This window comes from Mastacembelus armatus, chromosome 6 (genome assembly GCF_900324485.2).
Source record: "Mastacembelus armatus chromosome 6, fMasArm1.2, whole genome shotgun sequence".
Lineage (NCBI taxonomy): Eukaryota > Metazoa > Chordata > Actinopteri > Synbranchiformes > Mastacembelidae > Mastacembelus > Mastacembelus armatus.
The window spans coordinates 7,786,049-7,811,782 of record NC_046638.1 but is presented as its reverse complement, the minus strand read 5'-3'; the positions used below and the strand labels follow the sequence as shown (position 1 = coordinate 7,811,782).

The window sequence follows — 25,734 nt, the reverse complement described above, 5'->3', positions numbered from 1 at the left end:
CATCTGTGAACGTGGAAATGGCCTGTTGGCTGAACAGAGCATAAAATAGAGCAATATCTTTCTTATAACAAAGTCAGCCCGTTTTCTCCACCACTCCCAAACTTTGTTTTGATTGCTAGTCAGCACACCGTTGATTATATTTCACTTAGGGTTTCGCCTGTCACTGGAAGTGCTGAAAATCTTCAGAGCTCATTGGGAGGAAAATTTCAAATCTTATTGACTGCTCATCACTCGGTACAAGCAACCATTTTAAAGTGGTGAGTGGAAAACTGTGCAATTTAACTCAGGAGAGCAGCATTCGACCAGTTGTCCACATTGTGACTGCCCTGATGGTGTCCACAGGGCTGTGTGACCTTTACAGGGAATTTCCTTGCATGAGATATTTAAGACAGCCAATGAATGCTAATATAAGACAAATGCTCCTTCTTGTATGAAAGTCAATAAGCCTAAATGCATAATAATAAATTAGTGCTTTTCATAATTAAGCATTATGAAGCATTTCTTGGAAATACAGGTAAGTCAATGTGATGTGATTGTTGTGTCATCATTCTTTTAAAGGCTCTGCAGGCAGTATCAGAACTGGCACTGTGCTGCACGGCAATGAACATCTTGTGTGTCTTGCCTGCTGTTGTGAACTGAGCTAATGTTATCCCTTGTAGTCCCTTTTCGTGTTCCTGCACCTTGAGTATAACAGCATGGAGTTGTTAAATCACCTTTTTTCAGTGTTAATAGTCTTGTTCAAGTGTCTAACATGTGCATATATTGAAAAATTGAGTGAGGGGGTATAGATGGATGGAAAGTACATATAAAGGATGGATGAATGGACTTTTTATTGATTAGTAAACGAGTACCTCATTTGTGTTGAACTGCACCATAATACCTATAAAGTCTATCAATGCTAGATCACTTTTCAAACAAGCTAGTTAAATAAAAGTGTTTCCAATGAACAGCTGGCAGTTTCTTAAAAAGTTTCAGTTTTTTAGTGACCTGAAACTGAAAGTGTATTTTAGAGATTACATTTCTTTCACTACTGCAAACTTCTGCCCTGTTCTGGTTTTCCTGTCTTGTTCCCTCTAGACCATAACCTTGTTCCCTTCCTAGAGAATGTAGGACATCTACATGGGCCAGAGACAACTTATTTCACAAGGTGTTCTATCCTATGGCAAATGTATTGAACTTACTATGCTTTCAACTTTTTCTTTAAAAATACCTTTTAGATGTGTTCTGGCCTGATTCACTGCTGCATTCCAGTATGTCAGGCAGACTTTGCAGACCATTTAAAGCTGTTTGAGAACTGGAAATGTATCTGCGGTGACATGGTGGGAGTAATTGGATTGATTCATAGGCCCATGTTGAAATCTCATTATAACACTGAGTTTGAAGTTCAGTGGAATGATGTGGGAAGACAAAGATGACAAAGGCTCCTTCGTCCCATCCTCCCATTCTCCCTCTTTCATTGAGGTCATTTAACATACAAATTGACAGTCTATATTTCTGACTGATGACTTGCATCTGTGCTTTTGGCATATTTTGTTTCTTTTGTCTAGATCTGCCTCCAAAGTGCCAGCGAATGAGAAGAAGGAACGGCCACTAAGCACAATGAGTGAGGCCTCCAATTACACAGGCGGCTCAGACTATGCCGCAAACCCCGGTAGTCCAGCAGCAAGAGTAAGTGACACACATAAAGACAGGATTATAATGCACCTTTGTTGAATTAGGAGAATAGTGATAAACTATCATATTTAGTGTATTGAAAGTCTGAGAAATAAATAGAAATATGTTTCATATTTTCTTATTTAATCCCTCTTTCTCTAGCCCTCAAGGCCTTCCAAAAAAGTTCATAATTTTGGGAAGAGATCCAACTCTATCAGGAGGAATCCTAATGCCCCTGTAATGAAGAGAAACTGGCTTTATAAGCAGGTGAGTAAGGCTATATAACTAAGTGAAACTTGACACACAATTTGAAATTTATACTGTAGACTGATAGATGACATTACTGATCTCAAAAGGGAAATTGAAACCTAAAACAAATAATACAGTATTCATCAAAGGAATATGCTGATCATGCAAAGCTATTAAGGTTATTCATGTTGATGAGTCTGCTCTTCTACCTATTATCTGAAAGTGGTGTACACAGATTTATATTAGTTTATATGATGAATGTTATTTAGAAACAAAGTTGGGGAAAAGTGTCTGAATTTAGCATAGAATAAAAGATCCTTTTTAAATGTATGTAGTTTTGCTCAAGGCAACAGTCTTAAGATGAGCACAAAGGAAGTTTTTTGATGTCTTACAGGATCTGATTATTTCTTTGTCCAGTGTTTCCACTTTGCCAGTCAGCATGGGCAATGTTTAAATACCAGTCACTCACAGCTCCCTGGTTACTTACGGTAGGGTGAAAAGGGGGAGCTTGCAGCAGCTCTTGGCTATGCAGGACTCTCTCATGGTTCCTAAGTGGGAGACTCATTTAGTTTTGATTGCAGCCTCCCGGCACAGTTGGGTGAACATATGATGGCTTTCTTTGGTACAGCTGCCAGCTGCTATTTCTTTAGGGACCTCAATCAGGGTGACATAGATCAAGCAAAAGACTTACAAATCTGCTACTTCGAATAAAAGCTGGATTTGCACTTTTATTTTCCTGACCCATTGAAACCTGGAAGCTATTGAAGTCCTTGGCTGAGGAAAAGCTGCAGCCCTTCACTTGATCCACTGGGAGAACAAAATGCTGCAGTGATTGATGTGATTGGTGAAAGCCTTGTTTTTCTCTTTCTGCCTGAATAGAACAAGATCTGACAGAGTTTTTGATAAAGTTCATTCATGAACACATTGTAAAATGTGTAAAATGACCTTGATGGACAGCAATGAATTAATGTACCATAGAAGTTCACATTTTTCATAAAATTTTAGATTTGCAACCAGTATGAATACAGTATACTGAACAGCATCTGGTATTAAGAACCTTTTGATACTAATGTGTTAAACATGCTGGTTCGTGGAAGTAAATTTCCATTTAAAGTTGACTGCCGCCTACATGCCATTTGACCATAATGACAAGGTTGTTAAAGTCCCTGCCTCTACTTTTGTCTCTGGGTGGAATCCAAGATTAAGGACTATGCTCAAGTTTTCCAATAAAGCAAACAGGGGAGTTAATACCCTTTTTCCTCACCCTTCATCCTTTTAAAGCAGATACTTGTAAACCCCTTTGATCACAGCATTGTGATAATGGAGAACAACTTAAGTGTAGGAGATTTATTGTTTCTGACCACTAAACAACCTGTTTTGTTTAAAAGTGAAAGCTGGTTATTGGGTTGAAAATATAGACAAGAGTGGAGTACTGTCATTACTATGTTTGTTTCCTACCAGAAATAAAAAGTTTCTCTTGTGCCGAATAAATTACCATTATTCATTCCCAAGAAAATGTAAAATGTGAGTACTACATGGTTAATCCACACTGTGTACATTAAAGTAATACTAGGTAGTTGGTGATCCGTCAGTCATTTGCATATCAAAATAACATATCTAAAGGTTATATAGCCTAATTAAAGTTTTAATTCCAACAAATTTAAATTGGCTGGCATCTTTTGAAGACACTAATCTAATTCATTAAGCTTCCTATAACAGGAATTCAACTAATTATTTCAGACAAGGTTGGGGGGACTATAGTAATACTTTATCTTTGTTATTTTACAATCCAGCTGTGCCTAGTTTGTGGCATAACTATGTCATATTCCTCTGGTGTCTTTGTAGGACAGTACAGGGATGAAGCTGTGGAAAAAGAGGTGGTTTGTGCTCTCTGACCTGTGCCTCTTCTACTACAGAGGTTAGTCCTGTCCTATCAATTAACATGCTTCATCTATGTGGTGCTTTTGATTAGTAGCTCAGAGCTGTTGTGATTTCAGTGCCACACAGTGTGCTCTTGGCAATCGCTCCTGTGATAAGCGACTGGGCAGGACCAGCAGAAGAGACAATTTAATTGAAATTGTTATCCTGTTGACTGATTTGTGATTTGAGTGTTCAGTTTTCCCCCCAAACAAAGCAAAGGCTTTAGAGACGGCTTGGATGCAGCCATTATGTTAAAAGAGAAGCATAACAGGAAATTGGATTTCACACTAATGGTAACAAGTTTCCAGAGACTATGCTTTTTATACAGTACTTGGATACTTTCATAATACTTAAATTCAATTCATTATCAATTTGTCTCGCTATTTATAGATCTTTTTCTACAGCCACAATCACCACCATCATATCACAACATCACAGTAGTCACTCTTTTGAATAGGTATATTTATGTGGCTGTGTAATATAGTGAGGACAATCCATCTTTTCCTGAGCAACTAATATTTTTTGGATTGAAATGAAAACCATAATTTTTTTAGATGGTCACTACAAACTTTCTTTGTCTTGACCATTCATGATAAGCTTGTGGAAGTGCCAGTCCTTTCAGTTACTAAAACCTGGCTACCCTTTGTTCATTCGAAGTACATTAGCCAGTGTTATGTGATCTTTTTTATAAGCTGCTGAATGACTGGGCATTTCCCACGCACTACCAATATGTACATATAATATTGACACAGCTGTGTCCAGAGAATATTTTAGACCATTCCTACTGGAATAAATGAATTGAACAATGTAAATCAAATAGCCAATAAGGTAACTTGGTAAACTGTTACAACTAACAAACATAAAGTAAGTCTTACATAGCACCTATCACCCCCTACTCACATGATGCAGTTATAATTTCAAGTCATAATTTGTGCTGATGAAAGTTGCTCCTGTCACCTACTTTGCGCCTAGTGACTAACAAAATCGACAGACAGCTGTTCTGCAAAATCCTCTTTTTTGTATGAGTGTTAATGAGAGAGGCAGCTATAAAGAGGCTTTATGATAAATAAATGTTGGGAGAATAGATTAGTGCAGCAGCCCTTCACAATTCAGTAATGGATTCAGGGCTGTAACATTGCTCCAGAGCAAATATCTGTATCTCTAACAGACTACATTTTACAAACTATCCCTAGTTTACACTTACACACAAACATGGACACATACCAACAAAGGAAATGCACATTATGGACTGCACCAGCAATTTTGCTTACATTGTTTTATTTTCCTGCACTTTTTTCAGTGGAGATTTGCTTTTGTTAAACTGGGAGGTTAAGCAATTATGTTCTTAAATCTCAAAACTCAATCTCAAGCCCCCTGTGGAGAGCCTCCCTGGTAACTTAAATAATATTAGGCGCATAAGACATTGAATCAGTGTATTGTTTTTGGTACTGGGTTTTCTCTCCAGATGAAAAAGAGGAGGGCATACTTGGCAGCATCCTCCTACCGAGCTTTCATGTATCCATGCTGTCTGTGGATGATCACATTAATAGGAAATATGCTTTCAAGGTGAGTTCAGGTTTTCATTCCTCCTGTGAAACTTAGATTGAGATTGCACATTATGGTTGAGTATAATTAGAACATAGAAAAGTAAAGCATTAAATTTTAGGGATAAAATGTTAATTTCTATCTTAGGTTTTCAAGAGCTTAGTGTACTATGCTCCCAGAGATATTTGTGATCACTTCTATACAGTTTGAAGTAGAATTTACTGTGGAAGTCTCATATACCCCCAGAAATTCTTAAGCATATTAATTAGTTTCTGGGGTCACTGTCCTTTAAACATGTATCTTTACTCCGGAAATAATTTGGAATTAATCATTAAAAAAACATATAATGAAAGCAAAGAAAATACATATTAAGTGTTATGTCTGCCGGATACTGCCATTGGTGTAGTATACACTTAGCTGGCTTTGAAAATCCAAGTTACTGGGCAACGAGCATATTTTATGTGACCTCGGTGGTGTGTACAGTATTTCACTGTGGGTCCTTCATAAACCCTAAGAGAGAACAAAGTTGTTCAGCCAAGTACAGCCAAACACAGACGCCTGGGAGTCTGCTCAAGGTCTCTCCAACCACACAGCCCACTCCTTTTCCAACTTTGACTTCCTGTTCAGTTTACAGTGATTCACTCATGAGTGGGATGACTTTTGGCTGCGTATTTTTCATTCTAAACTTTTTTTTCTGTTTCTTGTTGTTGTGGCCGTGTCACTTAAAGTTACCGATTTCTCAAGATAATTCCTCAGTAAATATAACAATGACCATTTATTTTGTTTGTCAGACATTGGTAAATAGGATATTTACGTAGTTCACCAAGCATTGTTTTTCTCTTTCTCTGTCTGGCTTTAACAATATATTGGTTTGTTCACTGCGAGGGAACACAGCAACAGTGGAGCAATGTGCCTGCCGTACAATGGACTGCAGGGTAAGGCCCACAATATTGTGGCAGATATACTGCCCTGGACTAATGGTATATATGAAACTTATGGTTTGATTTATGTGGATAGTATTTTACAAATGAGCATTTATTACTGTTATTAAATATGACTAATGGTATATATGAAACTTATGGTTTGATTTATGTGGATAGTATTTTACAAATGAGCATTTATTACTGTTATTAAATATGACTAGCATTGATATAATTTTTGCCTTTTCATGAGTTTCTTGAAGCTCTACATTATTGTTATTTAGTGATAAAACTACATGAAAGCAAGCAACCTTGATGCAGTAGTCAGGGTTTAAGTATTGCAAATTCCATGTAACTTGATTTTTTGTCCTCTCTCTTTCAGGTTACTTTGTGTGTGCCATTGTTCTTGTTCCTGATCGTGTCCACTGTCAAAACAGGCAATGCATCCCAACATGCGGACATACTACTTTTGCACAGACACAGCCAAAGAAATGGAGTCTTGGATGAGAGTAATGACAGATGCAGCACTTGTTCATTCAGAGCCAGTAAAAAGGTTTGTAGGAACACAAACTAATGCAGTCAGTTTTCCATTATACAGAAACACCTGTATTTTATTTGAAATTTGGAGATTAATGTGGGCTGTTTCATTTTGAAGTGGTGAAATAGACATTTGAAAAAGACATTTGAAGTCAGTTTCTAAACAAGCATAATGACTTTGCATTTCTTGGTTCATTTCTCTATCCTGATTTTTGTTTTTGAATGTGTAATTTAAGCAAATGCTTTTAAATCTGCCTGTTAGGCCTGTTAAGTTTTTTCACATTTCTGGTCTCTTGAGTTAAAGAAGCTGCAACTTTCTTTAAAGTTGTGTAACCATTTTTACTGTTGAAGTTTAGGACAAAGTGCCTTTTTCGTGGCATGTGAGTAATGTGATTGCATAGTGCAGGTGGTTCACTGGATGCTATGCACAGCTGTGCCTGCTGATCAGGATCACTGACTCATCAGGATGGGGTTGTTTTGCTTGTCTTTTTAAAAACTGTGTTAAATATCAGTCATTTTGCTTCCCACCTCTGTAATGCCCTTTTTTTACATGGTTGAAGAGAGTGTAATGGTTGAGTACTCTGTAATTACACTGAGCAGCAGTTCCTGAAATTCACTGAATAGCTCTGTTAAATAGGACTGTGATGCTGTTACAAGACTAGCATAACGTCAGTATATTATTTATCTAGTAAAGGCTGGCTTTTTTTAAGTATCCACTGTCTTCACATATTTTAAGCTGCTGGGTAGTATTTAAAAAAACATAGGGCAGGGTAGACCAAAACCTAATATGTTAAGGAATATTCAATTTTTCCAAGTGGTACAGTCTTTGCTAAACATGTGTGAGTAAATGCACAGACCTTTCATAAATGTGTGCTGTACTGGGCTGGCTGAGCCACAGAAGGCTGGAGAAGACATTATGTGACTAGTGCTGCTATTTAAAAAGCTACCAGTGGAAACTCTGCAGGAATGCCTTTCCTGCTGCCCTCTTATTGCTAACCCAGTGAGCCATGCTGCTAAGGGGAATTTGCAGAACTTTGAAGCTGTGACCTTGAGTGCATCTAAGGTCAAGAAGTAGTGGTGTGTATTACATTTTGGGACCTCCCTAAGGACCACAGAGCTTTAGATAGGTGTTTTACAGAGCAGGCAAAAGGGAGCTTCAAATGGATTACTGGGGTTTGAGCACCACCTTTGAGATGGGCCCCGACACAGGCAGTGTTTTATGGGAATATCTGATTACATTTTACTTGCCTGCACTCCTTTGGCAGATGGAAGAAACATTGTGCACCTCCACCCATTTTCTTTACACTTTGTTTTGGACATTCTCCCATTAGAGGTAGTGCATTAGACATACAGTATATGCCCATACTTGATATTGTCCCATACGCCTTTTGTTGATGGTCTGTGACATAGAAAAGTATGCCACCTGCCAAAATCATCTAAAGAATTCATGATCTTTCCATTACTGGCTAGTTGATCTTATGTGTCTTCATTGCTTTTAGATAATACAGGGTGTTTGTTTCTTTTTTTCTTCACATTTAGGCTTCTGTCTGTCTTTTTCAGGTTGGATAGACTCAAAGTAGAGCAGTGTGGCCCACAAGAACTGAACCACGTGGCCAACAACAAGCTGCCACTCACACACCCTGAAATCCAGAACAATGAACGCAACCGTGAGGTCAACCGTGAACACAGTGCAGAAGTGACCGCCACTACAGCAGAAGAGAGAAAGCAGCAAGAAGCTGAGCGCTACGGCTTTCAGAAAGACGGGGCAGAGCATGAACGTCCACTCACCAAAATCAACAGCATCAAACTGCAGCCTGCCCAGGCAGCTGTTGTCAAAGCTAACATCGCCTCACCACAGACTCCGAGTGAGACCGAAGTGTCACAACGTAGCCCCCATATTAATGGATCTAGAGAGCAGCGCCCAGCTGATGGAAATGGAGAACCTGTTCAACGAAGTCCCACCCAGGAGCCAGACCGCAGCCTGAGCAGGACCAACTCTATGCAGCAACTGGAGCAGTGGGTTCGCACACAAAGAGGACGTAATCAAGACGATGACACCAGGAGGTTGGTTTGTTTTTATGGCCTTTTTCAGGTTTAAAAACATTTTAATATGTTAATTACTTGATTTATGAGATCAAAACTTGAGTGCTACAACAGGATAGAATATGCCAGTATAAGTAGTTATTAGGATATTTTACTTGTCAAAAATAAGTGGAACTTGACTAAACTTAGTACAAAATAGAAAAGCTGATTGACCTGCAACTTGAGACAGGAAGGATTTTCCTTAAGTATCTTAGTGTTCACATGCAGTACATTATGTATAGAGACTCAAAATTTCAAAAGCTTTTTCCAATTTATTTCTAAAGCTGTGTTGTTTAAATTTAAAGGATCCACACACTCCTCAATATGATTTAAAGACTTTGACTTTACACTGTTAAGTATACCAGTAAGTAGAACTGGGGATAAAAAGAGCAGAGCTGTTAGCGAGAGTTACTGCCTGCCACTGCCCTGCTGTGAGTGTCCCTTTTTTAATTGGTCGAGATTAAACTTGCTCTCTCACCATGTCTGCCTGTCTTGTCAGTCTGTCTCTCCATCTGTTTATCTGTCAGTTTATTGGTTTACTGGCTTGTGCTCATTTTTGACACAGCTTTGCCCTATTTCCTCCACTCCCTCCCTGAGTAGTTTGACTACTTGACTGACATTCAGTTCTGCTTTAAGGAATGCATTCATTTAAAAATATTATTGTGGACAAAACCACAACAAGGCCTTGGTGCTTTCTGTTCTTGTTTTGTTCAGCAGCCTCTTTTTGTCAGTACATACATGTCTTCCAGGATGATGCTTTATTTCCATGTACTCACAAGCGTTTTAATGCTACTGAACTTTACAGATGAGTGAGCATTCTTGCCAGCGTATGTCTTGGAGTCTTAATAGGGAGCTTTCTTGATGCACTGACTTTGGAGCTTTTCAACGCTTTGTTGTCAATACAGTAGACTCATTTGTCGAGAAGGGTGGGGGGAGGTCGGGTGGGGTGGGGGTATCTTCTTTCTGTCTATTGAAGACATACATAGAAAGACATGAAACAGAAAAATATTCACACATACTGTATCCTGCTCTTAACGCATACTTTTGTAAATTTATTTGACATGTTGGGGTAGTACGAATGTTTATATTCATTACTAAATTATTTTCCTTTCAATAAACACCGATTGTTTGTTTGTGTGAGTCAAAGTACCTCATAATGGTTTCTGCATTTTTCTCTCTCTACAGCATCACATCATACCAGACGCTTCCTAGGAACATGCCAAGCCATCGGGTACCCTATATGCCTCATTACGGAGATGGCTATCGCAGTATGCCCAGGAATAGCATGGCACAGCGTGACAGTATCTGTAGTTTGTCACCATCGCTGTACGACCAAGCCCTTGGTCCCTCGCCAGCTGACAAGCGCCGTTCCATGCGAGACGACACTATGTGGCAGCTGTATGAGTGGCAGCAAAGGCAGACCTACAGCATGCAGCCAGGGCTCTACAGCAATATGGCCAGTCCAAAAACCATGATCAACCTGTCGGAGCTTGCCACACCGAGCCACTCAATTCCCCCCTCACCTTCCCACGGCTCCCTGTCCATGTACGGTGGCTACTCTCCAATGCGATCCTACAACATGAACAATGCTCGTTCTGAGGTATCCTCTCCCATCTACAGAAAAGACATGAATATTGACAGACGACCCAGGCCACAACTCAACAAGGTCAGTCACAGACACAGATAACACATTTTCTTATTCAAATCAATAATAAAGTATGTCCAGCTGAGGTGTGAGGTATATGTGTGTGTGCGTGCGTGCATGCGTGCATGTGTATATAAATGTACGTATTTATACGTGTAACTGGCAAGGACTTTTTGTTTGTAATTTGCTGTATCCTGCAGTATGCCTACCCACCTGATAGGAGATCCATGCCTGCAGGGATCCCAGTCCAGACTGTCACTGCCCAGTCTCTCCAAGGCAAAACAGTAAGTTCTCATCTGAGTTATCTTCTAACTAACCAAGTATAGGACCTATAAATGTGCCTATAAAATACTTTCTGTTATGCATCATCCAGGAATTTCACATTTGGGTTCTACACACTTACATCCATTAGCGTATTAATTTATATTTATTTAGGTGTAATTAGACATATTTGAAAGATGAGGGTATTTTCATAACACCACATACACTACCCGCTCGCTCTTCTTCTTTCTGTCCTTCATTGCCCTCCAACAAAACATTGTGACAGAAGCTTTAGGCACAGCATTAGGCAGAACTCAGATGTATGTTCCAAGTGGTGGGATTTAGGGTATGTTCACTTCAGGAGCTCATTGGATTCACTTCACATTAGTTCAAACTTAAAAACCCTGTCACTCACAACTCTATAAGCCAGATCAAGAATTTATGTCAATGCCATACACAGTGCTATGTCTGTGTGTAACTGGTAAAGTGTGAACTGGATTCTATAATAAATGTGATTTTCCTTCTTGAGTGGACATTTGCATGCCGCTGACAGCAATAGCACGTTCAATAATCTCATGGTCCTGAACTGCATGAAAATGAAATAACTGGATTTAACAGCTGTTCACCTATTCCAAGTCTTATACCTCTAAATCTTCTGTCCTGGTGTGTTCTCTCCTTTCTTCCTCCACTCTCCTTGTGGTGTGTCCCTGTTTTGCTGTGATTGTATGTCCCTCCCTTCCTCACAGCCTGAGGAACTGACTCTGCTGCTAATAAAGCTGCGACGGCAGCAGGCAGAGCTAAACAGTATCCGGGAGCACACTATAGCACAGCTTATGCAACTAAACATGGATGGTGACAACCCAAAGGTCAGGCCCCCAGGGATGCCTCTGCAGGCATGTGTTAGTGTGTGGTGTGTATGCCATCTTTACCCACTTTTTATTATCCATGTTGACCCAATGGCTTTTTTTGATCTTCACACGTTGCATATTTAAGGAGAAAAGGAATATGTTTTGGCTTTAAGTTATCTGTGTATCATAATTAGGGATCAGCTACTTAGCTATCACTTTTTTTTGAATGGTGAAGTGTTTAAATATGAAAATATGCTTATTTTAAAACTAGCCTTTCATCAGATCTATCAGAATTTTATCAGGACAAGCAGTTGATTGAGTACTTTACTTCACTAAAGAGTCAAGACAGATGTTAGCCGGAAATGAAACTTAAATCCATTGGCGAGTTTAAAGAGTGATCGGCTAAGAAGGTTAAGACCACATAAATCTTAATTGAGGATTTTTGCATTTTAAGTCTTTTCTGAGAAGTCAGACTACAGATTTGTTACTGATGTAGGTCAACCAGGCTTGAGTTGGAGTCACTTTGTACCAATATAGTGTAAGATGCCTGCATTTCTTTATGTAGTTTAGATGGTTAGTATCACGATACTCACACCCAGTTTATCTGATATAATCATTCCTTACTTCAGCATCAGCGTAATGCTTTCTTCATGTTTTCCCAGCACTTGATCTATGCTGATGCTATGACAATTTTCTCATTGTGGAGCTCTAGTAAAATGTTATTCTCATTCTATTACCTTGTGAAATACATCTGGTGCATCATATTTGACCTCAATTTTTCACTGACTGGCCCTGCCTTTCTTTCTCTTTGTTTATTTTTGAGTATACTGCATATGACATGCTAATGTGCATGTGTGGGTGTGTGAGAGAGAAAGGGCTAGAAAGAAAACATGACTTTTTCTGGGTTTTCAGAATTTTCTTTTGTCTCACTCTCCTGTTACCTTTTCTTTCCCCTCTTTTGCTGCATTCAATAGAATGACATTCTCTCTCATCACCTCCAAAGGAATCTCATGTTTTTGGACAATCAGGTGGGGTAATGCATGAATGCATGGCCCTGTCCCCCCTCCCCCCATCATAAACTGAACTCATTTAATTCTTTGTAATTATTATTTTAGATAATAATTAATGTAAAATTATTTTTAAATTATAGCATGGACAAACGTCACATACCACAACATTTCCAACCTAAGCTATTTTGCAATGCCCATGCATGGACTATTCATTATTCTGGATACATGCCCTAAGCTTGCTGTCAAGCGATAGTAACTGAATATATGGATATCACTCTATTCTGTGTAGAGTAAGCTTTATGTCTTTCATATAAAATACTGTACTGATACAGAGGTGTGTATCACATTGTTTAGTGCCTGCAAAGCAATGTTTAACAGTCATCTTTTATTACTCTGTAGTGCTTTAAGAGTTGAGAAATTATAAAAGCACAATGACATATTTCTTATAATAATTTTGTTGATTTAAATGAGCTGGCCTTAGATTTGTGTAAATGTTGAGAAATATGTCAAATGAAGGGATGAGGCTTAACATATATCATCTTCTGCCACATACATCACAATAGTTCCAACAAGGTTTACCAGGAGCTTTTCTGCTACTGATGAGTAAGCATCATAGAGCTTTGCACTACATTGTCCTCCTGATCCTGTTTGTAAGCATCTCTTATTGCTTCTTGTTGCTGTATCCATGCCCGTCTACTGTGGAGGCATGTGTTTATGTTTCAGTCTGCTCAGAGAACGCGTGAGGTGTAACATCGTTATGGGTGTTGTGTCTGAAGTGAAGCACTGCTATAATCTGACCCTTGCTATATCACTCCTCTCCACACTGGACTAGATGAAGGAAAATGACCCTTTAATCGTCATGACTCACACTTTGATTGAGAACTCTGCCCCAAGGCCTCAACTTTACCAGCAAGTAAGGCCAGCCACAGGCTTTGCTCCGCCTCATCCTCACCAGTCGCTGTTATTCTTTTGGTCTGTTTTGCAATGCTACTCCTTCAGTGTCCAAGTACTCATGGCATTTTGCGAGTGGTTTCCTTGTATTGTTTGTATCGCCAGCACCCGCTCATCCATTGCTTTTGACTGTTCTCCTCTTGTTAAGAAAGTCATGCCAAAGAAAGGGCATGACTTGTAAAAGCCTAGTCTGATGCGTATGTTTCACTCTTTAGTTATATCCTTTCCTCACTTTGAGGCTCGTCTGTGAGTCTGGATTGTTTGTTGTTGAGATTTCCATGTGTTTAGAAAATATTCAGTTAGCTATGGAACTATCCTAAATCAAAAGCTGAAGCTGTGGTCATGCCAAGATCATTTAGCTAGCAAAGCCTGTAGTCCTTCTATATCTTGTTTTGTTTACTACTGTAACCACCAAGAGGTTACTGAGTGAGTTTTTCATAACCATTTGCAGAATGTGGTCTCCTTCATTGGCTGAACCACTTGGACTTGTTTAAGTGGCTCTAATTAATTCTGTATTGCCAAGTTGTCAGATGTCAGTTCAGCTCATTAGCAAGTACCTATTTGTGAAAAAAGTGTAGCACCATATTTTCTAGACTATAAGTCACATCAGAATACGTTTAGCAAAAATGGCCTTACTGAACAGAAAAAAACATATATAAGTCACACATATACCTTCACTATATAAGTCGCAGAGCAAGTCACAGAACTAAAAAAAAGCATGACTTGGAAAATATGGTAAATGAATTTTCACTTTTGGCATTTATGATAAATAAATCCACTATTCTAAAACACATATCCATGTTACTGAAATTTAATTTGGACTGCATTTTTACCTAACTCCTTTTCTGGACAGTCAATGCTGTTCAGGATTTAGTGATTCAAGACACTTGAGCACAATCTAGAGAGTCTATACTTAGTATAGCCATGGGGGGGGGGCACTGAAGATTTTATATATATATATATCTATAAAGATATATATATATTCTGCGGATGGAAAGAATAAAGAGGGTTGACATGTGTCAATGGCTGACCACCACTAGAGGTGTAAAAGTGCCACTGAAGATTGCTCCCACCCACCTTTACCCCTTCTCTCATTCATTGGCATACCAGCCGCCACCTGTTCAGCTGCCACAAGTCTGTCTCCTTCCTTCCCACGTTTCTTGTCCACACCACACAACGCCACAGTGAATCTGTCTGAGCTGTGGGAGAGTCTGCATGTTCTATGTGCAATGCCACGTGATTCTCAGTTCCCACTGTACTGTTTGGTTCAACTGAGGAAGGAGGTGTTATGAGATGTGTGTGTGAGTGCAGGTGTAAGTATGGAGCATTGGTACAGTGGAGTCTGAAAGTATTTGGACAGTGAGTCATTTATTTGTTGTTTTGACTGAAGGCTGAAGGCTATTAATGTTAATGAGGCTTAAGTGCACACACGTAACTATTAAGGGTGTTTTATTTTTTATTTTAAATCTTAAAATACTAAATACTAAAGTAAAAAGATCCATTCATCAGTCCATCCACTATCTATACCCTCTTATTCCTAACCATCGTCACAGGGATCTGCTGGAGCCTATCCCAGCTCTCTTTGGGTGAAAGGCAGGGGTACACCCTGGACAGGTCACCAGTCCATCACAGGGCCTCATATAGACACACAAAGACAAACAACCTCACACACTCACACTCACTCCTATGAGCAATTTAGAGTCACCAATCACCTAACATACATGTTTTTGGACTGTGGGAGGAAACCAGAGTATCTGGAGTAAACCCACGCCAGCAAAACTCCATGCAAACTCCACACAGAAAGGCCCCTTCTTGCTGTGAGGCAACAGTGCTAACCATTAATTAGGGCTGTGCAACTGATCGAATTATTATTATTTTGATATTGATATTTGATATTTCGGTTCTCAACGATCACAAAAACTATGTAATCGAGAAAAAACAATTATTCCATTTTTCAAGTTATTTTGGCCTGCGCCATGCACACCTTTGCCCCTCCAGAAGCCCGAACTCTGACATCACCACTAGATGCCACTAAATCTTTCACAATTTACACATTGCACCTTTAAAGATGTACTATAAAGATAAAAGTTCATTAGCGTTAAGGTCATTATGTAATTTCATATTCTGTCTGAGTACAAACACAAAACAACACAGAAGTATGCTATTGTCCTGATATTTATAGACTTCACTTGTATTTGTTTACAGTTAGAATGAGTGAATTATAAAGCATCATATGATGAATGCATGTGGAAACGTGGGATCCAATGCAGTTGAAATCATTTCCTCTTTCTTTATCAATGCTGTTTTTTTGCTAAGAAGAAGTTGAGTGATTAGCATGTTAAAAATATTGAAATTGGAAACATCCCGAAACTGGCTATATTTTACTGTATAGTATTATACTGGCTATTTTTGCTAGATTGAAGTGTTTGAATACCTGGTTGGAATTGGTAATTGTTCTAATGATTATGAGGTATTGTGCATTAAACGTCTCTGGGAAATCTGTGGTTAGTTTATTATTCTGGGATTATATTTAGGTAGTAATGTACTTTCACACACACTCTCAGGAAATTACAGCTGTAAGACAGACATAGTCCTTGTTCCAATTAGCTTCAGAGCATGTGCTGGACACAGTTTATCTGCTGATCTAAAGTTGACTAAGCAACTCTGTTGTCTGCTCCTTTCCCTCGCATTTCCAATGAAACCACTGCATTGTGCTGATGGAGACAAATGAACACGGGTGATGAAACACAAGGCACCAGTATCATCAGAGGGGAGACTTTGTTTAGACTGGCTACTTACAGATTGCTGGTTTGCTAGTTTAGATTGTCTGATTCAGTGAAATATGAGTTTGAACTCAAGGCCAAACCCCATTGCTCAATGAGTGAACCTTTTCATGACACTGCATTAGATCTCCAGATTCTACTGTGTATGTGCATATTTGGTGTCTATGTCTGATAATGTCTTTTTTTCACAGTTGAGTCCAGAAGACTACAGAGAACATGGCTATGTATGTATGCCAGAAGAGGTTGACACTGACGTAAGTTGTGCAAGTGTTGCAGTCTCATTACATGATGCTCCTTTTAACTGTACATAATAGTCAGTTCTTTTCTCACTTTTCTGTTTTTCTTTTTTCTTTTCTCTACTTTATATTCTTTTTCTACTCAGACCAAACTTAGCAGGTTGTGTGAACAGGATAAAGTGGTGAGGACACAGGAGGACAAACTTCAGCAGCTGTACAGAGAGAAGGTGACTTAACACTTCACATCAGTCATCATTACATTATCAAGCAAAACACTAAATCCTTCTAAGGATGTGATGCTGAGTGGGGGAAAAAGAATAGTATAGAATTACAAGAGTAGCTTGCATTAAGTCTAAAGCAGAAAGGCCATTTGTATCTGTTATAATGCATAACCATTGCATAACTATTGCCTTGCTACTGTCAGATTGAAAGAGTTGTTTGACTTGCAAGAATTGCATAAACACACCATGAGTGGTGTGCTGTGTCTTCCACACAGACCTTAACACTGAAATTATACAAGCAGATGTACAAGAACTTTGTCAAGTATCAAATACCATATAATTTGTAGTTCATTTGGAGTGACCTGCATGACAATAAAAAAATAAAGTTTGAAAATTAGTGGCTGATTATTTGAGTTGTCAGTTGAAAGACCTTAAACTCTTTTTGATTGAATGTTTGTAAGACAAAATAAGCAATTTGTAAATTATAATATACTAAAATAATACACCAGTGGACAGCATAAAGACAATAAGTCACTTGCATCCAGGCTTGAAAATTAAATACATGTGCCAAAGGTATGATAGCTAAAAACAGGGCCATGGGTCAGAAAAGTTTGAGAACTTCAGCTGATATCGTAAATAATTAATTATAACTTTGCTAAAGTTAGATCTTAAACGGTAATGGTGGTAAATTACATGCTGTGCTGTATGTGTATTTGATGTTGTGTTCCTTCAGCACACGCTGGAGACAGCACTGCTGTCAGCCAGCCAGGAGATAGAGATGGGCTCTGACAATCCAGCTGCCATGCAGAGTGTCATCCAGCAGAGAGACTTACTGCAGAACGGCCTGCTCAGCACCTGCAGAGAGCTGTCCAGAGTCACTGCTGTGAGTCATACAGTACATTTATGCGCAGCACACATACTCATGCTGGACACTGAAACACTCGTTCTTGAGAAAATGACGGTATTTCCCTGCTTGTTTTTCTAACATTGTCATTTGCAATCTGTACCTCTACCAAAACCAGGAGTTAGAGCGGTCCTGGAGAGAGTATGACAGGCTGGAAGTAGATGTGACTCTGGCTAAGAACAGCCTTCTGGAGCAGCTAGAAGCACTGGGAAGCCCTCAGGTAAGATTATTCTTGAGGCAGAAGCTGTGCTACTTTAATCTTGCATTGCTTCTGCTGTCTAACACTGGCATGGTATAATAGTCAGATTTTGGTTGGAGCACATAAACTGCAAACCTTCAAAGAAAGCTGAAAATGTGGCAGATTCCCTTGAACATAGAGTGGTCCTTTTTGTAGACACTTTTTTGACTTTGGGGGAAAAGTAAAGAAGATTTCTGTGCTCCAGCGGCCTTGTGGAGGGGGGGAAGCAGAGATCAAAGAAACACAGTAAGTGATTGATGACTATAGCAGTGATAGAGCAGGTCTTAATTAAAACTGTCTTTTATCTTGTCCTTCATCACTGTTCTAACAGTTACTCCTAGTTTAGCCTGAGTCAGAGCCAAAGTTAATTCAGAGTAGAAAAGTCAGAGGCCCAGCAGGGAACCTGGACTTCTTAAATGCCCTTCACGTACAGACAAACCTGTCATGAGTAAGGAGGACATAATTACATGTCCACTTATCTTGCATTTCTGTTCTCTCTCCATCCCTTCATTCGTCTTTTGAACCCTTGTACCCCTCTTCTCATCTCTCCTTTTTGCTGATCTCATTCTGAGACAATTTGTCACAGACAGGACATATAACTGTCTGCACTGACCAAACCTTAGCACATTCACAATCTTCCCTCTTACTGTTGCATATGTCCATGTGTTTCATCTCATGCTGTGTCTTGCATGTTAATCTTACATCATTATCTCACAACCCATAGTTTGGGTTTGTAAATCTGCAGATAATGTTTGGTGATGTTTGCCTGTCTTTGTTTTCTGTGCATACCCAGACCGAGCCTCCCAGCCAGCAGCATGTCCGTATCCAGAAAGAGCTGTGGAGGATTCAAGATGTGATTGAGGCCCTCAGTAAACATAAAGCTCAGAGAAATGCTGTTGATGGTATGAACTTCTATGGATCCAAGACCAATTTCAGCAAGCACAAAAATGAGGTGAGGCACCACTATCAGAAAAACAATGGGGTTCACTTGGTTATACAGTTTTCTAGTGCAAAAAAACAATGATGCATTTAATTGATTAGTCAGTGTGAATATTTGTCTTATTTCTTTCTGTTTTATAACATTGTAAATTGAATATTTCTGGGTTTTTAACAGGTGACCAACAAAACAAGCCAATTGAAAACTTGGGCTTTAGGGATTTTTCAGGGATTTCAGGCAAAACATTAACCCATTAATTGGCAGAAATAACAAATGAAATGCAATCTCTGTTTGCAGCCCTACAGAAATCTCCTGGAGATGGTTTGCACATGCTGGTAAACAAGAGTTTTGGGATCAGCCCTTATGAACAGTATGGGTGTTGTTATCTGAATGGATGTGTCAGTCTGTAACAGCATGTTGAGCTCTCTAATCAGCTGGTTTTCCCCTCCTCCGGGCTGTGCACTACTCTGCACCAGACAGTGGTCGCTCTGAGTGTGCGTGGTGCCACCATGTCACCTTGCTTCCTGTACTTTGATTCCCTGTATAATCCCCAGGAGGAGGACTCAGTACCCCCAAGGCCACCTTTACCCCAGTCCTACGAGCCCAATCCCCCCACTGTGCCCCCTATTCCCTGTCATGCTGGTGTGCGTGCTTCGTCACACCACAGGCTGGAGGACAGAAAGGCCAATCACAGGAATGGCGCACACAGTGTAAGCTTGTTGACACATTGACCACATGGTTGAATCTTCCCTCAGCTTTATCGTCACATCATTAGTCATTTTGTTGCCCCTGTATCATTTCCATATTGATGGATATCTTGTGTTTTGGATCGTTTTCGGTTGGATCATATCCCTCGATTTTTCCTGATGCCATAGTTCTATCATTTTTTTTTCATTTGGTTGGAGCCTTACTCATGATCTATTTTTAATTGAATTGCTTTGTTTTTCTTTTCTGTCTCCTTCACTGTGTTCAAACATAGCAATTCCATTTTGCTGTGTTTTGTCCTTGGTTTCAAATTAAGCCATGTTGGAGTTTGAATGTATCTGCCTGCTGCCTACTTTTCCATTTGGCTGGTAAACAGCATTTCAGACTCAACATGAAATGTTTTCCAGCAAGCTGTATACATTTTTATTTTTATGCTTTCTGTTCTGTCTGTAAAAGCGTCATTTTGCCTGCCTGAAGTCATTCATTAAGAGAAAATGTGACTGTTTCTCATTCTTGGGTATTTCAGTTTGGAACCAAACCCTTCAGAACTGAACTGGTGCTGATTTACTTTGTGTCACTCATCTGCAGGGACCAGACTACAGGCTGTACAAGAGTGAACCAGAACTCACCACAGTAGCTGAAGTGGATGAGAGCAATGGAGAGGACAGATCGGAACAGCCACCTGAAAGAGAACATTCTGGAAGCAAAGGTAAATGAGAGTGGAATCAAGTTATATGATCCCAGTTTGTGATAGCTGTGCAGTTTTCCAGAGAAGACCAATAAATTTTAAAAACTATTACTGTACTATTACAGTTGTTTAAAGTGCTGATGATAGCCGTGGTCACAGTGGCAATTACACAGGCAATACTTTGACAGAGGGCATCTATTCAAGGTCAGGTTTTTCCAAAAGCCATAAGCTTGGTCAGTGTATCACACTAACAACTAACTCTCATGCAAACCATTATTTAGCATAAAGTGGTTACTATAAATACGGTGGCATTTGCACCTGAATTTGTCTGGATTCAATTTCCACAGCATAAATTTCATTATAGCTTGGGGTTTTTTTTTACCAGGCTGGACAGTGTCATAGCACTCAGATAACTTAGTTATTCTCTTTTCTCAACTTCATGCAACTGTACTTTGTGCTCAGATTTGGATATTATCATTATTTGTATTTGGCTATTTTCCATTAAGACTTTTTTGTTAATTACAATATTGTGCAAATGGAGTATACTCTGTTGTATTAAAGTAGGTTCCATGTCATGTGGCTCACAGTCTTGTCTCCTGTTAGGTATGTCTTATCCAGTTGGCATTGTCCCACCAAGGACCAAATCTCCAGTGCCAGAGTCTTCTTCCATAGCATCATATGTTACTCTAAGGAAAAGCAAAAAGCCTGATCCCAGGACGGTGAGTATCAGGACTTAACTCCTAACTGCTCTGGAGGTGACACGACTTCTTAACCTTTGGGGTCAGCATATGTTGCTAGTTATCGCTATAAGCTGTTGAGAGCTAGGTGTTGGGCTTTCTAACACTCAGAGTATCTTCCTTTGTGGCAAACCAGTCATTTTTCTCTCTAAGCAGTGGAAAAACAATGCAAATGTTATTTCTTGTTATTGCATCACTGTAGGCCAGACTGTCCTAAAATAGATCCCAAGCATATTCTTTACAGTTTAGCCTCAATCCTAACCAGTTAAATGTACTACCAGTGTCATTAGTGTATGACACTGTAGAATGTGCCCTGTTTTAAATCTCCCTGCATGTGTTTCTGTTTAAAAAGAACATATCTGTACAACCTTATATTCCTCACTGTAGGACATATAGCCCATGATAGTATTAGTGTCACAGGCCTGTAGAGTTCAGCTAAAGCCTTTGAATAATGGCCTTTGAACAGTGCAGACTGCATCCCACTGCATCTGGACTGAGTCTACATCTGGCAGTCCTTCCAGCATGGTACAAACCTGAGAATGAGCAACTTCTCCTCAGTTCACTTCACATCATCAGCCGTATTCTTGCATTAATAAGCCCCCAGCCCCTATGAGTGCACCCATGTGTGCCAGCATGAGCGTGTGAGTGCACAGAAATCACCTTGTTTCCATCCAGTGTTTGCACCTCTGTTCAGTTTGGTTCTAAAGTAATTTACAGTCATTTTAAAAAAGTCATTTTACAGTCATTATTATGGTTGTTATGCAAGTCTTTGTCGTTCTTTTTGTTTGAAGAAGTACATTTTTCAATTATTTGCAGTATTGGCAGAAAAGTGCAGTTATACTTAGTCTCTTTTAGACTGTATTCAACAATACATACTATTTACTGCAATCACTGCATCATGAGATCTGACCCAACCAGGCCATGGTGCCAGCTATCCACCCAAACTCTGGCCTTATAGAAAAAAAATTACCATGGTGGCATATGTGCCTTAGCTTTGTTAATAGCTGACAGGCATTTATTATTATTAAATTCTCTTCATTGTGTGTACTTGTCTGTGTCCCTCTGTGGTGTCCATGCATTTCTGTGGTTATCTTCTCTGGCTAACAGGAGCGTCCACGCAGTGCAGTAGAACAGCAGCTTTGTGCTGCGGAGAGTGGCCGGCCCAGGATGAGTGTGGAGGAGCAGCTGGAAAGGATCCGTCGCCACCAGCAGGGTGCCCTCAGGGAGAAGAAGAAAGGCCTTAGCATCCGGGGTAGCATCCAGGAGAACACGCCCTCTCGCAGTCACTCCTTTAATAAAGAAAACCATTTCCGCAGCATGCAGGTATTGGATGACAGACAGGGACATTATTTGGACACAAAGGCATCACTGAAGTTCCGAATAGGTTTAAAGCAAAGCCAGGTATCCTGTCACACATTTTTGTCTTGCTTTGTGTCTTCCATAGTCCCAAATGAAGCACAGAGGAGAGGTGATGAGCAGTGACATTCAGCAGCTCGAGGCCTCTCTCAGGCAGCAGGAGGTGGTGAGGGACCAGGAGACACCCGCTGAGGAGATCGCCCGTCTCAAAGAAGCTTCACAGACTGACCACTTTAATGTGGACCGAGAGGTAAGGCTCAGCAGCTTACTATCTTATTCATCAGTTAGCTGCCTTACTCTGAAGGCTAATAATATCACAGGTGATTTATTTAGGAAACATTTACCAATAGAATATTAAGTGTTCATTTCAATATTAAGTGAGTGTAATCAATGTGAAATAATTAAAGAAACTGACATAATTGCAGAGTGCTGGTATTTTAACCCAGTGAAACCATATGTTTTGTTTACACATATTTCAGTTAGTGCAATAACATACTGCAAGGCATTACTTACAAATCAGTTAATTTATTATCACATTTTAGAATCTACCAATATGCAAAGTTGCAAACTCATGATATTAATCATGAGTTCATCAATGAACAATGATATTAATGTTCCCAACTGATTTCCACATACAGAAGTTCTCACATCAATGTTTCTTGCTCTAGGACAAAGCCTGCGGTGATGCTATATTTTAATTGCACACATCCAAAATGCAGAACAGTCTCTTGGTACTGTAGATGGCGATAATATTGACAATATTTGTGAATGATTTTATAAACCATTTTCTATATGAAATGTGCTATGAAGTGTTTGATCTCTGGTTGTATTTTTTCAGCTTTCTGTGCCTGATAAAGTTCTAATTCCTGAGCGTTATGTGGAGTCGGACCCTGAAGAGGCTCTGAGCCCTGAACAGGAGGCTGATAAACAGAGGAAAGTTGACCGCATCAAAGCCCTCATAGCCAAAAATAGGTAAAACACACCATTTTGAGTTTACATCAGTAACTGTTTAGTAGCATGGACATGCCTATTTATTAGATGAGGTTCATTTGGTAAAGGCCTGTCTTGGCAAGTGAGCACCGATATTTCCCAGATGTCAAGCATGAAATTCCTTCTAGAAGTGAGGGGTAAGTTTGAGGTCACTGCTCGAGGTCATTGCATCAACATAGATGGCTCAAAAAAGGCCACATTTTCCGCCTGCTTTTTTTTGTGCGGATCAATGCCTTAGATGTAGAGAAGTCTATGTTCTTATCTTGCAGCCACAGTGACATTTTATTTTAAATGTCAGCCCTTTGGGAATTTATGCAAAAGGAATAGCTTGTTTGACCCAGAGTAATTGCATTTATTCTGAAGATATGTTTGTAATTGAAGCTATATACTACATACTTCATTTTTGTCTGTGTGTGTGGTCCAAGCATGCAGAATGTGTTGCCCAGTATGGCTCTAAGCCCAGAGGAGGAGACTGAAGAAGAGGTTATTGTACAGGAGAAAGAGAAGATGATTAATATCTCCTACGAGCTGGCAGCAGAAGCCTCCAAACGAAGCAAGTTGGTAGCAGGTACATCTCTAGAGAGAGAAGAGGATGGAGGTGGAGGGAATTTGATCAAAAGAATGCATGTTATAAAACCAGCTAGTGGAAGCCTACTCTCAGAGCAATTTTTTATTTGGCTTTATCAAACTACACCATGCATGTGTCATTTATAATTGTAGTCTCAGTAGTTTCTCCATTTATTTAATGGACTCAACTGATTATTTTTGTATTTGGGCCATTTAGTCATTAGTTGCTCAGTTAGTTGCTTGTTTTTGTTTTGTGTGCCTGTGTGTGTTGAACATGTTGCTCTGTTTTGTTGCAGTGAACAGCTTGTCGTCCTCTTCTCCACCCCTTCCACAGTCTCCTAACACACCCCCTCAGCTCACTGATGGGTCTCACTTCATGTGTGTGTAGTAGCACCAGTAAGGGCCTTCATCAACCTGTTTTATCCATACTCACAATGATAAAGTGTTCACAGTAGTCCATTTTTTGTCTCTGGAAATAACAGCATGTCAGATTGAAGAGATTGATAACTTATTTAAATGTATATGATGTGTTTGTATGTATTCTGTTTTACTCTGTAACTGTAGCTTTACGCAGCACTTCTCAAATTGTGTGATATTTCTTGTAGTCTGCATAGTCACTCACAGCATGTGTTGTCAATGACAAAAAACTAAGACTTTAATATTGAATTAATGAACTTAGGGAAACCCAGTTATTCAGCACCTGGTATTATTTTTGGAGCATAGCTTGACTTTTCATTGCCTTCTCTTTTTGCAGCACAGGCTCTGGCATCAGTCAAAACTTACACATGAAGGAAACAACAGTAGAGGTATAAAGATGCCCCTGAAGACTTAACCAAGGACATCAGCACAAGGCCATGGCCTACAGAGTTAAACTGCCTATTATATAAACTGGGTGTTAACCTCTCACTTCCGTATGCTCACTGTGACGTCTTAAGGTCCTAATCCACCTGACATTTCTCTGTAGTTGCTCCTCTTGGGGATGCCACACCCTCTATAACCTGGCTAGACAATACCGTTTTGAAAATCTTATGTTGCTGTTTCTCTTATTACAAGGTTTTTAAGTTTATTTTTATTATTTATAATGTTTTATTATGTTCTTGTTGTTTGAGGCCTGTCTTTTATTATTAATTCATTTTTCAGGCTTTGGCCAGCAGCTAACTATTCAAGTGTATCCATTTATTGTGAAGAACATTTCTGTATTATGAAGATGAGTATAAGAGATATAGCTCCCTGCATTATACTGAAAGAAGGAGCCACTTTACTGCTGCAGACTAAGATTATTTCTAATTTCTAATTTCTCCTGTTTCTGGGTTGTAATTATTTAAACATGGGATCTTCTGTAGTCCCTGTTGCATTGATGCCAACACTTATGTGAATGTTCTGAATTAAGTCACTCTATTCTGTCTGTTTTTTTATTGCTGAGAAATATATTTAAACTGAGAGAAGGAAAAACATTAGTTTGGTTCTATTTTATGAGAAGTTGGTTTGATGTCCTGGGGGGAGGGGTGGAATAGCACATGTAAAAAGCAATAAAAATGTTTGTGAAGCCAGAAATAATCTTTTGTGTGTACAAAGTGTAATTATCAGAGGTTTACTATGTATATAATGTACATGGTATAGCAGGATGGGAGGATGTATCCAAAATATGGTTACATGCTAGATTTGATTTGCATATGTTCATATCCCATCTGTTTTATATCATGTTAAATAAATGTGGCTGTTCTTAACAAACAACTGTGCTGTGCTTTTTT

The 25,734-nt window shown here is 39.4% G+C and overlaps 1 protein-coding gene across 5 annotated transcripts in view; it reads left to right on the top strand.

Annotated features, from left to right (window-relative positions):
- LOC113132519 (pleckstrin homology domain-containing family A member 5-like) overlaps positions 1-25,717 on the top strand; it is a 68,791-nt gene extending 43,074 nt beyond the window's left edge. For 2 of the 5 annotated variants that reach the window (XR_003295904.1, XR_003295903.1), the window contains exon 6: positions 1,548-1,569. Coding sequence is in view for 3 of the 5 variants with exons in the window: in XM_026310670.1 (XP_026166455.1) it covers positions 1,548-1,668; positions 1,816-1,920; positions 3,748-3,820; positions 5,288-5,388; positions 6,725-6,840; positions 8,385-8,888; positions 10,092-10,572; positions 10,752-10,835; positions 11,559-11,678; positions 12,635-12,688; positions 13,503-13,583; positions 16,596-16,658; positions 16,787-16,867; positions 17,595-17,744; positions 17,884-17,985; positions 18,797-18,955; positions 19,495-19,650; positions 20,234-20,354; positions 20,937-21,052; positions 22,178-22,393; positions 22,515-22,676; positions 23,265-23,398; positions 23,842-23,984; positions 24,280-24,371 (3,535 nt within the window). In the remaining 2 variants the exon portion in view is untranslated. The other 3 variants (XM_026310670.1, XM_026310667.1, XM_026310668.1) reach the window with 3 other exon arrangements.
- The last annotated feature ends 17 nt before the right edge of the window (positions 25,718-25,734 follow it).